Source organism: Euleptes europaea, chromosome 7 (genome assembly GCF_029931775.1).
Source record: "Euleptes europaea isolate rEulEur1 chromosome 7, rEulEur1.hap1, whole genome shotgun sequence".
NCBI classification, from domain to species: Eukaryota; Metazoa; Chordata; class Lepidosauria; order Squamata; family Sphaerodactylidae; genus Euleptes; species Euleptes europaea.
The window spans coordinates 77303197-77318678 of record NC_079318.1 but is presented as its reverse complement, the minus strand read 5'-3'; the positions used below and the strand labels follow the sequence as shown (position 1 = coordinate 77318678).

The 15482-nt window shown below is 46.7% G+C and overlaps 1 protein-coding gene across 1 annotated transcript in view; it reads left to right on the top strand.

Moving 5' to 3' along the window:
* The window catches only part of CCDC25 (coiled-coil domain containing 25), a 103937-nt gene extending 94570 nt beyond the window's left edge, over positions 1-9367 (top strand). Inside the window, exons 5-10 of the mRNA XM_056852494.1 lie at positions 434-485; positions 1432-1507; positions 2721-2824; positions 5684-5886; positions 7697-7742; positions 9080-9367. Of these exons, the coding sequence (XP_056708472.1) occupies positions 434-485; positions 1432-1507; positions 2721-2824; positions 5684-5886; positions 7697-7742; positions 9080-9109 (511 nt within the window). The 3' untranslated portion in view covers positions 9110-9367. The remainder of the gene's footprint in view (positions 1-433; positions 486-1431; positions 1508-2720; positions 2825-5683; positions 5887-7696; positions 7743-9079) is intronic.
* The last annotated feature ends 6115 nt before the right edge of the window (positions 9368-15482 follow it).

Sequence of the window (15482 nt, the reverse complement as noted above, 5' to 3'; positions counted from 1 at the left end):
GACCTAAAACACAACTGAGTTAAGAAGTCCAAGAGATGGGAAGATATTGAAACTAATATCTGGAATGATTCATGAACTGGCTGATATTTCTTGGCAGGATAATATCTAGAGGATTTTGCAAAGGAACACTTTCAGCTGTGATCTCATTGATTGAATGCTGGGATCACTAGAGGGAGCAGTTGGCCACACATCTTTACCTTTTTTTTTTAATAATGCAAAGAAAACGTTGGCCATTTTAGCAGATGTTTCCTTCAGCCTTTTCAGTCTCCTCTTGAGGCCGCAGGAATATTTGCTCAGAGATGTGAGTATGATAAGCCATAAGAATCCCTTCTCATGCTATAAAATATGCATGCTTTAAAATGGCCGCATGAATGGAAACGTTGCTTTTGGATTGAATCATCGCCTCTGTTCAATCTGTGCTTGTGTTGTGTAGGTTCCATGTGGACAAGCTCTCCTCTGCTCATGTCTACCTCAGGCTACACAAGGTAATTGCAGGGCTCTACTTCTCCTCCTCGATAGGCAACGGTGCTTGGTTGAGCTTTGAGTTTGCTCCTCACACTGGCTGCTGGCATCCCATCAGGAAACATGCTTGCGGGGGTTGAGGTGCTGGAAGCCGTTAATGGCTGGGTCTACACATGCAGCAGGAATGATGTGGAAGAACAGTCTGTGCCACTTCAGGTACAAGGTTGCCCTTTTTGAATGCTCCCCTAAAACTGTAAACTTGTGCAGGTGGAAGCAGGTGGAATGAAAACTTCCTTCCCCAGTATTATTTACCTGGGGGGAGCATTCCAAACTGGCGTATTCCACCCAGATTTCTTCCATTGCCACGTCATTTAACTGCATGTGTTCATGAAAGTCAAGAGCAATAGAGCTGTGGCCCAGTGGGATGAAGAGGCCCAGCACACCTAATGTCTGCTTGAATGTCTAATGTCTGGTTGAAGATCAGTTTTGCAGTGCCTCTGGGTGGGATGGAGCATGGCATGCAGGCCCAAGGTTGCCGGAGAGAAAGAATGAGAGGCTTCATCTGCAAAGGCTACATGTAATCATTGAAGTGCCTAAATATCAGTTGCAGTAAAGAAGGCTGAGACTGAGCTTCTCTGTGACAACTGCATAGGAAAGTAAGAGAATGGGAAGACTTCAGTCCCTGGTTCAAATGTTGTCTTGGCCACCAGGTGATCTCTCACCCTCAGTGGTAGGAGGGAAATAATGCTGCCTTGCCTTACAAGACTATGGTAAGGATTACTGTGGGAGAGAACTACACGAACTAATTGAAAGGCTAAAGTGGTAGTAGTATACAATAGGAGATAGTCTATTAATAGTTTGTACGGTGCAGAGGCCCATTGCTATGTTTAAGGACCAAGTTGTTTTCATAGCATTCATTTTGACGTCTGCTGCTCATGGATTTCTCATGTCAACCTTGGACTGTTTTAGGGGCAAACAGTGGATGACATCCCGAAAGAGGTTTTGATAGATTGTGCACACCTGGTGAAGGCCAACAGCATTCAAGGTGAGAAATTAAGGCCATTGCATTGGTGACGATACCGACAAGGGAGCAAGAATTCAAGAGGCGAGTGGCAGAGGGTGGGGGAAGGCTTAGAATTTGGAGAGATATGGGGGTACCCTGAAGCAGAAGGGGCTTAGGACCGTGATCCATGTGGGTTGAGCTAGCAGATGTGCCCCAGAGAAGTTACAGAATCTGTTTGTCCAGGACTTGAAAATGGGTGAGTCTCTTCTAGAGCTGGTTTTGAGCCTCAAGGCTTTTGGGAAAACTTTGTGTGAGAGGTGTTTACTATATTTAGGAGGTAACCGGATATCAAGTGCAATGAGGTGATGTCGAACCCTATTTTCCTGCCAATTTGGACCTTATGTATTTTGAATTGTGTTGGTTCCACTCCACCCCTGAGCACTAGGGTCCGAGTAATGAAGTCTTAAAAAGCACAACAGGCAGTGAACTGAACATAGAAAATGCCACACCAAATGATATGAGCCTGATCCTGTCTATCAAAGGCCAGTGCAAACCGGAAGGTCTGAACAGTACCAAGGCTCTGGTACCAAGGCCTCCAAAAGAAGAGAATTCCACATTTGTGGGTGAGATGTACATGAATGGGCTTACCCCAACGAGTAGACGTGACTCTTCCTCAGAAGAATCCCTAGCATGCATGGGGCTTCGTACACACCAATACTGTGGCTGGGTTGCAGCCCTCAAGTTTTGAAGCACATTTCATGTTTTGCTGTTTCATGTGAAGTAGATTTCTTGTTCAGTGACTGCTGTCGCTATTCAAAATTTTCATCTTGAGCATCCTTTAAACCTCTTTTGAGTCCTTTGTGTTGCTTTCTTGTTGCAGCCTGAGCCAGTTGAGGTAGGGGAAGGGGGGCCTTGAAGTTCTCTTTGCCGTTTGTGTCCTTCTGGGGCCAGTTTAGCTCTGATTTAACCCTCAGGTTTGCACGAAGGGTGCGATGTAGCTTTTCTTTACATGGGCAGCAGAGCAAGAGCTGTGCCAGACTTGCTTCTTTTCCTCCTAATCAATAACAATAACCAGCTCATCACCGTATAATTTCCTATCTCTCAAAGAGTGACTACAGGCACTGTATTGTTACAACAGAAGAATTCTATTGCATAGTAAATACATAGATGAGGAGAGAAATATTGGCTTTGCTTCTTTTGCTCTTGGTGAAAGGAGTGACTTTACCCCTCACCTCTCTTCTCTCCCCGCCCCCAGGCTGCAAAATGAACAACGTCAACGTTGTGTACACCCCGTGGACTAATCTAAAGAAAACAGCAGACATGGACGTGGGACAGATCGGGTTCCACAGACAGAAGGACGTAAGTGTGTGTGTTCTTGCCAGCTTCTCCCAAGGCACCACCTTCCTCCTCCAGAGCCTTGGCATGCTTCCCAAGAAACTAGTGGGAAGCTTCGCAGATACGCCCCATAGAGAGGGGCAGGGGATTTTCCATGGAAGGCAGATTGGTGCAGGCACATCTCTGAGTCGCTCCATTACTGCATTGACAGCCAGTGTGAGGCACGGAAGGACCAGGGATTACTTAAGGAGGGCTGTGTTGGCAATATAAAGCTGTATAACTATTCAGCACCCCTAAAGGAAGAGTTCTTGTCCAGTTAAGCTGCCTGTGTATGGCTTCAGGGGAGTTGTAAAAAATTAATGATTTAAACTGGTAATGGCTGTACAGCTTTAATGTCTACTGGGACAGTGCTTTGTGGATTGATGCTCATTAGCTTGGGATTTGGGAGAAGACGTAGCTCACTCATAGAGGACATGCTTTCAATCCACAAGGGCTCTGAGCAGTCCTTGGTGTCCCCAAGGATCTTGGGTAGCAGTTTGGGGCAAGATCTGTCTCTGTTTGAAATTTTAGAGAGCTGCTCTCAGTCAGAGGAGGGTAGCACTAGGCTAAGATGGACCAGTAGTCTGCCTTGGTATTAGCTGCATATGAGAGCCAGGGCGGTGTAGGGGTTAGAGTGTGGGATACCCAGGTGCAAATCCCCACTTGGTTATGGAAGTTTGCTGGGTGACCTTGGGCTGGTCACACACTCTCAGCCTAACCTACCTCACAAGGTTGTTGTGAGGATAAAATGGAGGAAGGGAGAATGTTGTTAGTTCTTTGGGACCCCACTGGGGAGTGAAGTGGGGTATAAATGAAGTAAATATGTATGTTAATTTCCCTTGCTTTCATAGTTCTTCTAAACAACCATCAGTTGTGCAATTTTTAATAAAAGCTAAACTTCAAGGAATCTGAAAGCTAGAAGCCAGAAGCGAACTGTGAGCTGTAAATACAACCTGTACCCTTTAATTTGGAACAAGAAACTTCACTTTCATTAGCTCTGGTTTTTCTTCAAGATCACAAAACTCCAGAGGTGCTTTTTAAACCTCAGAATGTAAATGAATCCGTTGCTTGCTGAGGCCTTCCTCATTTCTCCCCTCCCTAGAATGAGTGACCATGTTGTGAAGTTGCGTGTCAGAGATCAGGCCAGCGCTGAGTACAAAGAGTGGCTAGTTTCCAGTAGGGGAGAGAGCCATCCTGCTTCACCTCCTGGGGTTATATTTTGGCTGTTCCTTAGACTTCCTCTGTTACCTAGGATGAGTGATGTCATCTCCTGAGCCTGGAAAAAGAAGCCTTTCCAATTAAATTAAAGAGCTAGGAATTGGTTACTGGAGGCCCCCACAGCACAGCGAGGTTTTTTTCCCCCAAGGCAGGAAGCGTATGTGCGAATATTTTGACCTTATGACATTATGGAAGGGCGAATGAGAGTTCACAAGAAACTCCATTCATAGCCAGTATAAATAAACTAGGGACAACTGCAGCCTTCCATTCAGTCCTGGCAGCAGCGGGGTCTTGCCCATTCTGAGATTTCTCTGTAATCCAGAGGCTTTGCTTGCATCTCACAGCATTAGCTTTGCAGGAGTTGGGAAGATGCATTGGCAGGAGCTCTGGCTTTATTGCCTGCCGGTTATCCTGCCACAGACTCTGGGATCCAGGAAATTGCCAGGATCCTTGATACGTCTTTCTGTCCGCCTCCCATAATCCAGTCCATTGCCTCTTCTGTTGCAGAGGACCATTTTAAAAGGTCTGCTAAATTCAGAGGAGCTGCGAGTGGTTTGGGTGGAGGCTGTCATAACTCTTGAGCATTCCCATGAAGCCCCATTCCAGACTTCCTTCTTTTCGCGCGTCTTCGCTTCCTTGTTCCCTGGTTCGGTAGCCTGGATGTTGTGGGCCAGGGAGCATTGATCTGCATAAGTAAATAATGATGTGCAAGGGCCAAATTTTTGTCTGTGCCTATAGTCTGATAAGGCATTTCCATGTTTGCATAAATTGTGTAATTCTGCTCTGTTAATGGCTAGTAGCAGAACAAAGAAAGTGGCACTGCAGTGCAGGCTTGTCAGTAGCCCTTTGCCTGGTCCCCTGGGGCAAGTCAGAATCTGAACAAGTGGAGGGAAAATTGGTTTTTGTAGCTTTGAGGACATCAACGAGGTCCAGCCAGCTAATGCAGGTATGCATGGCTAGATGGGGCTGTAAGAATCTTGAGTGGGCTGCTAGCTGGATTCAGGAAAAGCTCTGAATGGGTGAGATTTGAGAATGGCCGAAGGAGGAGTAGACAATGGCCATTTCCAGAATTGAGATTAGAGAATGGCCATTTCCAGAATTGTGGGAGATGGGAGGATGCGAAGGAAACAAGAAGCTGAGTGGAGGGCAGGTGAGAACAGAGATGTGTTCGGGATGGAGAAGCTGCAGGACAGGAGGGGGAAAGCGGAGCAGGGATTTCAGAAAAATGGATTTCAGTAGAGGATTTCTGAATAAACTGAGTAATAAAGAAGACAGCCGGAGGGAAGGCTGGGTTTAGCTTTCCTGAATTCCAGCTGCTGGGGTTTGACCTGCTGCTTGTGTGGAGTCTTACACTTGTGCAATTGTGTAGGACATCTTGCCTTCTTAAGTGTGTCACAGGCTCCCTTGCAGTGCTATAGAGATTGCCGTGGTGCACCTGCTGCATTGGTGCCTTCAAGAGCACTACCTTCCCTTGTGGTTTTCTTGTGCATTGGGATTGCTCTAGATTTACACAGCTCATCTGCATCTCATATGAATGTGGTTTTAGGGGTTTCCTTTCTTTTCTGTCCTTCTGTTACATACCCGTTAACAGAGTTTTTTCCATCATGGTTCTTTCCTTGCCCCAAGGTGAAGACGTTGACAGTGGAGAAGAAGGTGAACGAGATCTTGAACCGACTGGAGAAGACCAAAACGGAGCAATTCCCAGACCTGTGTGCAGAGAAGGAGGCCCGTGACCGGGAGGAGAGGAACGAGAAGAAGGCCCAGATCCAGGAGATGAAGCGGAAAGAGAAGGAGGAGATGAAGAAGAAAAAAGAGATGGAGGAACTCAGGTGAGGGAGGATGGAGGGGCCTGTTGCATTTGCCAGGGTGCTCGGTCTGTCAGCTGCTAGAATGTTTGTAGTTTTTGTGCCTGATTCACTAACAGCCATGAGAGCAATAAAAAGCAAAGGGAGGCTGCTCTGGTTTAGGGCTTATGCCGCTTGTTACCCTAAACGAGCAATGCCTGTTCTCTTCCTAGTGCAGAAAATACATATGTTTGTTCATTTAAAGGTGAAAGTTGGCAGGCATCTTCATTCTTGACACCTTGGAAACTTTTTAAAGTCTTTTGGTGGCAAAAATTAGACTCGGATTTGTGTTTAGCTGCTACGATCTGTATTAAGAAAAATGCGGGATCTGACTGAACCTTATACTGAATCAGATCCTTGGTCCATCAAAGTCAGTATTAACTACTCAGACCGGCAGCATCTCTTCAGGGTCTCAGGCAGAGGTTTTTCACATCACCTACTTGCCTAGTCCCTTTAACTGGAGATGCCAGGGATTGAACTTGGGACCTTCTGCATGCCAAGCAGATGCCCTACCACTGAGTCACAGCCCCTCCTTCAACAGACTTGTCGAGTTTGGTTTTTCCTTCTGTGTTTTTTTTAAAAATATTTTTTATTATTTTTCTTCATTTAATATATCCATAAAAACAATATAATAGTAATAATAAAGAGAAAGAAATAGTTTTCTAATTTAACAATCAAATGACTTCCCCCTCTCCCTCTTCCGTCTAAAATTAAATTGTATAATCTTTTTGCTAACGGAACTAATCCCTATATTATTTTATTTAATCTATTCTTGTCATGTCCAACATTATAAAGTCAATACCTAATATAAAAATTAATACAAAATATAAATGAGGGATTAGATCAATGAGTATCCTTTGAATAGTCCCGTTAAAAAATAATTTTCACAGTACATTCTCCAAGCCTCCCATTCCCCCCAAAATTGTTCATTATCGTTCTGATTTATTTATTTATTTATTTGCTTTTATCTCTGTAACTTTTTTCTTCTTTTTGTTTTGTATATAATCTGTTGGTCGTCTAACCATCACACCACACAGTCCCTGAAGTTATGGAGAGCCTTCAGATCAAAGCACTACTTTTGAATAACAAGATTGCAGAGTTGGCTTCGGCCTGGGTGTGGCTTTTGCCCTTGGCTGAACTATTCTCTCCTCTGAAAAGTCATTAGAAGGACTGTCAAGAGTCCAGTGGATTCTGGGGCTTCAGCCTTTTCCTCTCTCTGGCAGCTAACACATAGAAAACCATTTTTTTTTTTTTTGGGCTGGAAAACAGTATATTTCCATCTCCTGTATTTTAGCGAACATCCCATTAGTACAAGGCCTCTCTCCGGGACCTTTGTTGCTTTGTTGGTATGAACCAGTAAGGTAGAAGAGTTGGTTTTTATATGCCGACTTTCTCTACCACTTGAGGAAGAATCAAACTGGCTTACAATCACCTTCCCTTACCCTCCCCACAACAGACTCCTTGGGAGGTAGGTGGGGCTGAGAGAGTGTGACTAGCCCAAGCTGGCTTCATGTGTAGGGGTATGATGAGTAGTCTTACGTGCCTCAGGGTAAAGGAGAGGCTGGCACTGGTGGAAACTTCTGCTGTGGAGCTCCTGCTGGTAATGCAAAAGAAGCAGGGAGTGCAGCACAGAGAGCAGGCACAGCTGAAGATTTTAGACTTCCTCTTGGATGGTCCAGTGTGCTTCATAAAGGCATCAGGAACTGTGGGCTAGCTTAAAGCAGTCTTGAAGCAGCGGAGGTTGTACACCCATCGGTAGTTGGTAGCTAACAAAGTTTTTCTTTTTCCTTTGCAGGAATTACTCTTCCTTAATGAAGGCTGAAAACATGTCCTCGAATCAGGTATGTCCAGGCTGCTACAGTGAGGCGCTTGTGGCCGAAAGATTGAATCCAGTGATTTGTTAGTGAAAGTTGCTGAAGGTCATGGATCTTTCCTGCATCCCCCTCTCCCTGTAGTTCTTTCTGACTCTGGGAAATTTTATTCACGAGGCTCTGAGACCCTAACCCTTTTCTTCCCCACTGTAGACTTCCAACCTGTGTGGCTATTAGATTATACGGCCCCTGGGGAGAAACTTTCCTGAGGTCAAAAAAAGATTTCTGGTGTAAGGGAAACAGGGGCAAGATCCGCAGTCACTACCCACATATCATGGGCTCCAACTGAGAATGGCCAAGTGAGTTGTGGCTGTCACATCAAACTCATTTCTGTTCCCCTCACCACTTCCCTTCTGATGTTTACTGAACAGAATCTTAGACCTCTAGAATCTAGGCTCACTCTTGGATCAGCTGGTCACCAATCCATGCCCTTGGCTCCTTTGCACGCTACTTCTGCAAGGAAAGTGGGATCTGTCCAGTGCCTCTTGGCAAGGATGGACAACAGAGCCTTGTGTGGAAATGTGACGTCAGCAGTGGGATAGAGGAATGGAGGACACTGGCTGGCTGACCTCTCCCTTTTTTCTTATTAAAGTTCAGGGAAGGAGTTCGATATGATTCTTATTTGTACTTATGAGGGCTGTAAACCACTTTTGTGTTGTCAAGTCGCAGCTGATTTATGATGACCCCATAGGTTTTTCAAGGCAAGAGAAGAAGAGAGGTAGTTTGCCATTGTCTGCCTGAGCGAAGCAACCCTGGACTTCCTTGGTGGTCTCCCATCCAAGTACTAACCAGGATGGACCCCCTTAGCTTCTGATATCCGATGAGATCGGGCTAGCCTGGGCCATTCAAGTCAGGGTGTAATCTGCATTACCTTTGGTGATTCATATAGCCGCTTTTGACCCAAACATCAAAAGACTGGTCATCCCATCAGGTTTCCTACCCCAAAGCAGAATCCTTCACACACATCAGTCCCTTCCCCACATACACACCAATTAAATCATCGTGGGCTGCATCCACATAATTCATTATCAGACAGTGAGGCACCTGAGGAGCACCATGTCAAACAGATGAACAGTAGACAGCCAAGCCAGAAGAGAGAAGCGGCCCATCCCCTCACATAACGTACACCTTAGTTACGTGTCAGTCAGAGCTAGGGAGAAGTTTCTTCTTCCAAGTGTGGTGATAAATTAAACCTTGAGCAAGAAAGAGAACAGTTTTGGACTGAAGACTTGGTACCTGACATCCTGTAAAATTGTACGGTACTCAAAACATCCATCAAAAAATCTCTTTTCCCTTTCCTCCTGCAGGATGGCAATGACTCGGACGACTTCATGTAAACCAAGGCGCTCACCTTTCAGAAGACGAAGATGGACCGTGACATCATAGCTCTTTGACGCTGATGGCAAAAACAAGCAAGTGAACCTTGGGAGTCTCCGCACTTGTTTCCTCGTTGGCCACGTCTGGGAGGAGGTGGGCTAATCCTCCTCAAGTGAGCATCCCCTTGGATGCTCTGAGAACGTGAGCTCTGTCTTGTAAGCCACTATGATGTGTGTGTTATCTGGGGGATGGGAAAGAGGAGGCTGCTTCTGGAAGCTGTTGAGCCAGGCAGGCGCTTCTTCTGCCGTAAGCCTCCCTTGGGAACAGATCAACTCGATAAGCTTTGCTGTTAGAACTGCTGACCTGAGGACATCATCATCCTCATCTTGCAGGGGAGGGGGTCCTTCTTTTTTGTGTGCGCATGTGCAAATTTCAGAGTGCACCAGAATTTTGCTATCCCTCTAAACTGCACACGGATACGATCTTTGCACAGCTGTGTTTCCACACTGTAAAAACGCTTGCCTGGATCCTTTGTGCGTCGACACCGCAACCTCCCCCATTGCACGAATTAAACCCTTATTGACCAGATCCAAGTTTGGGGCAAAGTGCAGAACAAGAGCAGACGGCTCTGGCAAGTAAGCCGGTCCTGAAACTATTGTTCACTCAGCCCGCGTAGCCATCGTGTAGGTTTTGCCTCAAGCACCCTGCAAAGGCCGTCACTGCTGTTTGTTTGGTTTGAGATAAAGCAGCATGTGCCTGAAGCTTCTGGCCTAGTCTCCTTGGTCTTATCCCTCCAATTCCGACCACAATGCTGGTACCATAATGTTCCAGAACTATACCCAGAGAACTGGCACTCTTCCCTGGACTCACCCCAGGAGGTCCTTGACTGTCTGCACAGGCCTGGAGGGCGGGCCAGCACTCTCCTTTTCTTTGTGATAGCTGCACTCAGTAAATGTTCCCTGTAGAGTTTCCCACCACAGCCAGCCTGAGGCCCGGCCTACTGCCTACATGTTACAGTGTCGTGAGGAGGAGTCAGAGGAGAGCGAACGGACTGTGCCGCTTCAGACTGCAGGTGAGGGATTACATTGTTCATGGATCCTTCGCAGTAATGGTTCCTTGTAAATGACAGAGGAGTACAGTGTACAAAGAGCTAGGCTAGACTCAGGGAAAAACAGAGTAGCCTAGCTCTTCGAATGTTGTGCCAGTTTGCCATTCTCAGGGAATTAATGTGGAGGAACTGTGAACAGTTTAGAGCAGGGGTGTCAAACATAAGGCCTGAGGGCCGGACCTGGCCCCTTGAGAGTTCTTATCCAGCCTGCGAGCCAGCCAAGGCAGCCCCCCCCACTCTTGATCTGGGCTGACAAGGCAAGGCCCGTCCCAACCAAGTGGCGTTTATGTCATATCTGCTCACGTTACAGTTCAGTTCAACACCTCTGGTTTAGACCTTTCTTACAGTCTGATGGGGTACATTCAGTCGTCCTGGAATTCATGCCCCTGATTCTGCTACATTTGTTAAACCAGGCCTCAGTGTGTCTTTTCTCACCTTTTTTAAAAAAACCTTATTTTTGTGGGCTTTTTAGTGTAATTGGGCATTCTCTTCTGAGTTTTCCCATGCTCCCCGATGGAATGAATAGAAGACATGGGGGGCTGCAGGAAGGCCTCTGCCACAGATGAGCACGATTGCTGCTTGGTTTGTCTTGGCAATGAGCCCGTGATGGACTCCTGCCTGCGTTGTTTAAACAATACCGAGTAAGCATTATTATTTTTTTAAGTTATGTTATTTATAGTCAGCCTGTCTCACTTAGACTCAAGGCAGATTACACAGAGTGAGTTAACACAATCGCCTGGATGGGACATTCATTAAACAATACAATAGGAATTAGGGTTGCAGAGCCAACCGGAAGTCTAAAAACAGAACTGAAGCAAAGCATGAGTATTAATGTGACACATTAAATGATGCAAAAAATTGCATAGCAGGATCCTAGCTTCAGCAAGTCACACACAGCAGTATAGACCACAGTCCCTAATAATTTATCCAAGTAACTAGTACAGCGCATGTTGCAGTTGTCCTTCTAAGCTTAGATTGGCATTTGCTTTTGGATGCAAAGTGCTGGTTGCCGCTATTTCTGATCAGTTTATGCAGTGCCAAAGAAACCTGGCCTGGATTCCACGGATCCGGTCTGCGTATGGTGGCACTTTCCTCCAGGATGTTGGGGGAAGTTCCATGAGCTTGGAGGAAGGGCTTCTGTTCATGGACTCGATCCATGGTGTCCATCTCCTCCCCCCCCCCCGTGCATTCAGTCCCAGCTGTTCCAACATCATAGAGTGCGGAGAAGGAACAGTGTACATTATTCAACACCTCCTTCATGGCAGAGGGTTTGCAGCAGAGATGAAACCCGGAAAGAAGCCTCTGAAGTCATGTGCAGAACCGTGAAGTCTCCTTTTTAAGCGAGAGAGCCAGTTCCTTCGCTAGAGCATTGGGATTATCTGGAGCTGCCTCCATGTGCAGGCGCATGATCTGCATGTGTCAGAAAACAGTGGTTACAGGTTTTTCCTATGAGCCTTGGCGCAAGCCCTTTCTTCCCAATGTTGGCCGCTTCTGGTTGTCGGGGATGCACTTTGGAACCCTCCCATAAGCATGGAGCTGATGGGAAAGCTGCTGCCTCCCCAAATCTGTAGTGTTACAGGGATGCTGCTATGCCGGGGGTTTTTCCTATGAGAGAAGTCATGTGCAGAAGCCTCTGAAGTCATGTGCAGAACCTTGGTGGTCTCCCATCCAAGTACTAACCAGGATGGACCCCCTTAGCTTCTGATATCCGATGAGATCGGGCTAGCCTGGGCCATTCAAGTCAGGGTGTAATCTGCATTACCTTTGGTGATTCATATAGCCGCTTTTGACCCAAACATCAAAAGACTGGTCATCCCATCAGGTTTCCTACCCCAAAGCAGAATCCTTCACACACATCAGTCCCTTCCCCACATACACACCAATTAAATCATCGTGGGCTGCATCCACATAATTCATTATCAGACAGTGAGGCACCTGAGGAGCACCATGTCAAACAGATGAACAGTAGACAGCCAAGCCAGAAGAGAGAAGCGGCCCATCCCCTCACATAACGTACACCTTAGTTACGTGTCAGTCAGAGCTAGGGAGAAGTTTCTTCTTCCAAGTGTGGTGATAAATTAAACCTTGAGCAAGAAAGAGAACAGTTTTGGACTGAAGACTTGGTACCTGACATCCTGTAAAATTGTACGGTACTCAAAACATCCATCAAAAAATCTCTTTTCCCTTTCCTCCTGCAGGATGGCAATGACTCGGACGACTTCATGTAAACCAAGGCGCTCACCTTTCAGAAGACGAAGATGGACCGTGACATCATAGCTCTTTGACGCTGATGGCAAAAACAAGCAAGTGAACCTTGGGAGTCTCCGCACTTGTTTCCTCGTTGGCCACGTCTGGGAGGAGGTGGGCTAATCCTCCTCAAGTGAGCATCCCCTTGGATGCTCTGAGAACGTGAGCTCTGTCTTGTAAGCCACTATGATGTGTGTGTTATCTGGGGGATGGGAAAGAGGAGGCTGCTTCTGGAAGCTGTTGAGCCAGGCAGGCGCTTCTTCTGCCGTAAGCCTCCCTTGGGAACAGATCAACTCGATAAGCTTTGCTGTTAGAACTGCTGACCTGAGGACATCATCATCCTCATCTTGCAGGGGAGGGGGTCCTTCTTTTTTGTGTGCGCATGTGCAAATTTCAGAGTGCACCAGAATTTTGCTATCCCTCTAAACTGCACACGGATACGATCTTTGCACAGCTGTGTTTCCACACTGTAAAAACGCTTGCCTGGATCCTTTGTGCGTCGACACCGCAACCTCCCCCATTGCACGAATTAAACCCTTATTGACCAGATCCAAGTTTGGGGCAAAGTGCAGAACAAGAGCAGACGGCTCTGGCAAGTAAGCCGGTCCTGAAACTATTGTTCACTCAGCCCGCGTAGCCATCGTGTAGGTTTTGCCTCAAGCACCCTGCAAAGGCCGTCACTGCTGTTTGTTTGGTTTGAGATAAAGCAGCATGTGCCTGAAGCTTCTGGCCTAGTCTCCTTGGTCTTATCCCTCCAATTCCGACCACAATGCTGGTACCATAATGTTCCAGAACTATACCCAGAGAACTGGCACTCTTCCCTGGACTCACCCCAGGAGGTCCTTGACTGTCTGCACAGGCCTGGAGGGCGGGCCAGCACTCTCCTTTTCTTTGTGATAGCTGCACTCAGTAAATGTTCCCTGTAGAGTTTCCCACCACAGCCAGCCTGAGGCCCGGCCTACTGCCTACATGTTACAGTGTCGTGAGGAGGAGTCAGAGGAGAGCGAACGGACTGTGCCGCTTCAGACTGCAGGTGAGGGATTACATTGTTCATGGATCCTTCGCAGTAATGGTTCCTTGTAAATGACAGAGGAGTACAGTGTACAAAGAGCTAGGCTAGACTCAGGGAAAAACAGAGTAGCCTAGCTCTTCGAATGTTGTGCCAGTTTGCCATTCTCAGGGAATTAATGTGGAGGAACTGTGAACAGTTTAGAGCAGGGGTGTCAAACATAAGGCCTGAGGGCCGGACCTGGCCCCTTGAGAGTTCTTATCCAGCCTGCGAGCCAGCCAAGGCAGCCCCCCCCACTCTTGATCTGGGCTGACAAGGCAAGGCCCGTCCCAACCAAGTGGCGTTTATGTCATATCTGCTCACGTTACAGTTCAGTTCAACACCTCTGGTTTAGACCTTTCTTACAGTCTGATGGGGTACATTCAGTCGTCCTGGAATTCATGCCCCTGATTCTGCTACATTTGTTAAACCAGGCCTCAGTGTGTCTTTTCTCACCTTTTTTAAAAAAACCTTATTTTTGTGGGCTTTTTAGTGTAATTGGGCATTCTCTTCTGAGTTTTCCCATGCTCCCCGATGGAATGAATAGAAGACATGGGGGGCTGCAGGAAGGCCTCTGCCACAGATGAGCACGATTGCTGCTTGGTTTGTCTTGGCAATGAGCCCGTGATGGACTCCTGCCTGCGTTGTTTAAACAATACCGAGTAAGCATTATTATTTTTTTAAGTTATGTTATTTATAGTCAGCCTGTCTCACTTAGACTCAAGGCAGATTACACAGAGTGAGTTAACACAATCGCCTGGATGGGACATTCATTAAACAATACAATAGGAATTAGGGTTGCAGAGCCAACCGGAAGTCTAAAAACAGAACTGAAGCAAAGCATGAGTATTAATGTGACACATTAAATGATGCAAAAAATTGCATAGCAGGATCCTAGCTTCAGCAAGTCACACACAGCAGTATAGACCACAGTCCCTAATAATTTATCCAAGTAACTAGTACAGCGCATGTTGCAGTTGTCCTTCTAAGCTTAGATTGGCATTTGCTTTTGGATGCAAAGTGCTGGTTGCCGCTATTTCTGATCAGTTTATGCAGTGCCAAAGAAACCTGGCCTGGATTCCACGGATCCGGTCTGCGTATGGTGGCACTTTCCTCCAGGATGTTGGGGGAAGTTCCATGAGCTTGGAGGAAGGGCTTCTGTTCATGGACTCGATCCATGGTGTCCATCTCCTCCCCCCCCCCCGTGCATTCAGTCCCAGCTGTTCCAACATCATAGAGTGCGGAGAAGGAACAGTGTACATTATTCAACACCTCCTTCATGGCAGAGGGTTTGCAGCAGAGATGAAACCCGGAAAGAAGCCTCTGAAGTCATGTGCAGAACCGTGAAGTCTCCTTTTTAAGCGAGAGAGCCAGTTCCTTCGCTAGAGCATTGGGATTATCTGGAGCTGCCTCCATGTGCAGGCGCATGATCTGCATGTGTCAGAAAACAGTGGTTACAGGTTTTTCCTATGAGCCTTGGCGCAAGCCCTTTCTTCCCAATGTTGGCCGCTTCTGGTTGTCGGGGATGCACTTTGGAACCCTCCCATAAGCATGGAGCTGATGGGAAAGCTGCTGCCTCCCCAAATCTGTAGTGTTACAGGGATGCTGCTATGCCGGGGGTGACCATGGTGAAGACTGGAACAGCAATGTACATACACTAGAATTAATTAAACACTGTTTTATTGAAAAGGGCCTGTATTCTTTGAGTCTTGTATTAAAACAGGAATTGGGGGTGTGGGGAAATGTCTGCATCGTAGGTAACTCAGGATGCTACCAGACATGACATGTTTTATTGATAATATGCTTAGCACCTTTACAGAACTTTAGATTGTTCAGAATACCTCACAAATTTTGATGTGATCCTTAAGACAAATATGTGAGGTAGGCCTGTGTGGTTGGGAGTGAACGAGGGTAGGGGATTGGGAGTGGCTTACTTAAGGCCACCCCGTGAGTTGATGGACAACGAGATTTGAACCTGCAGCTTCCTGTT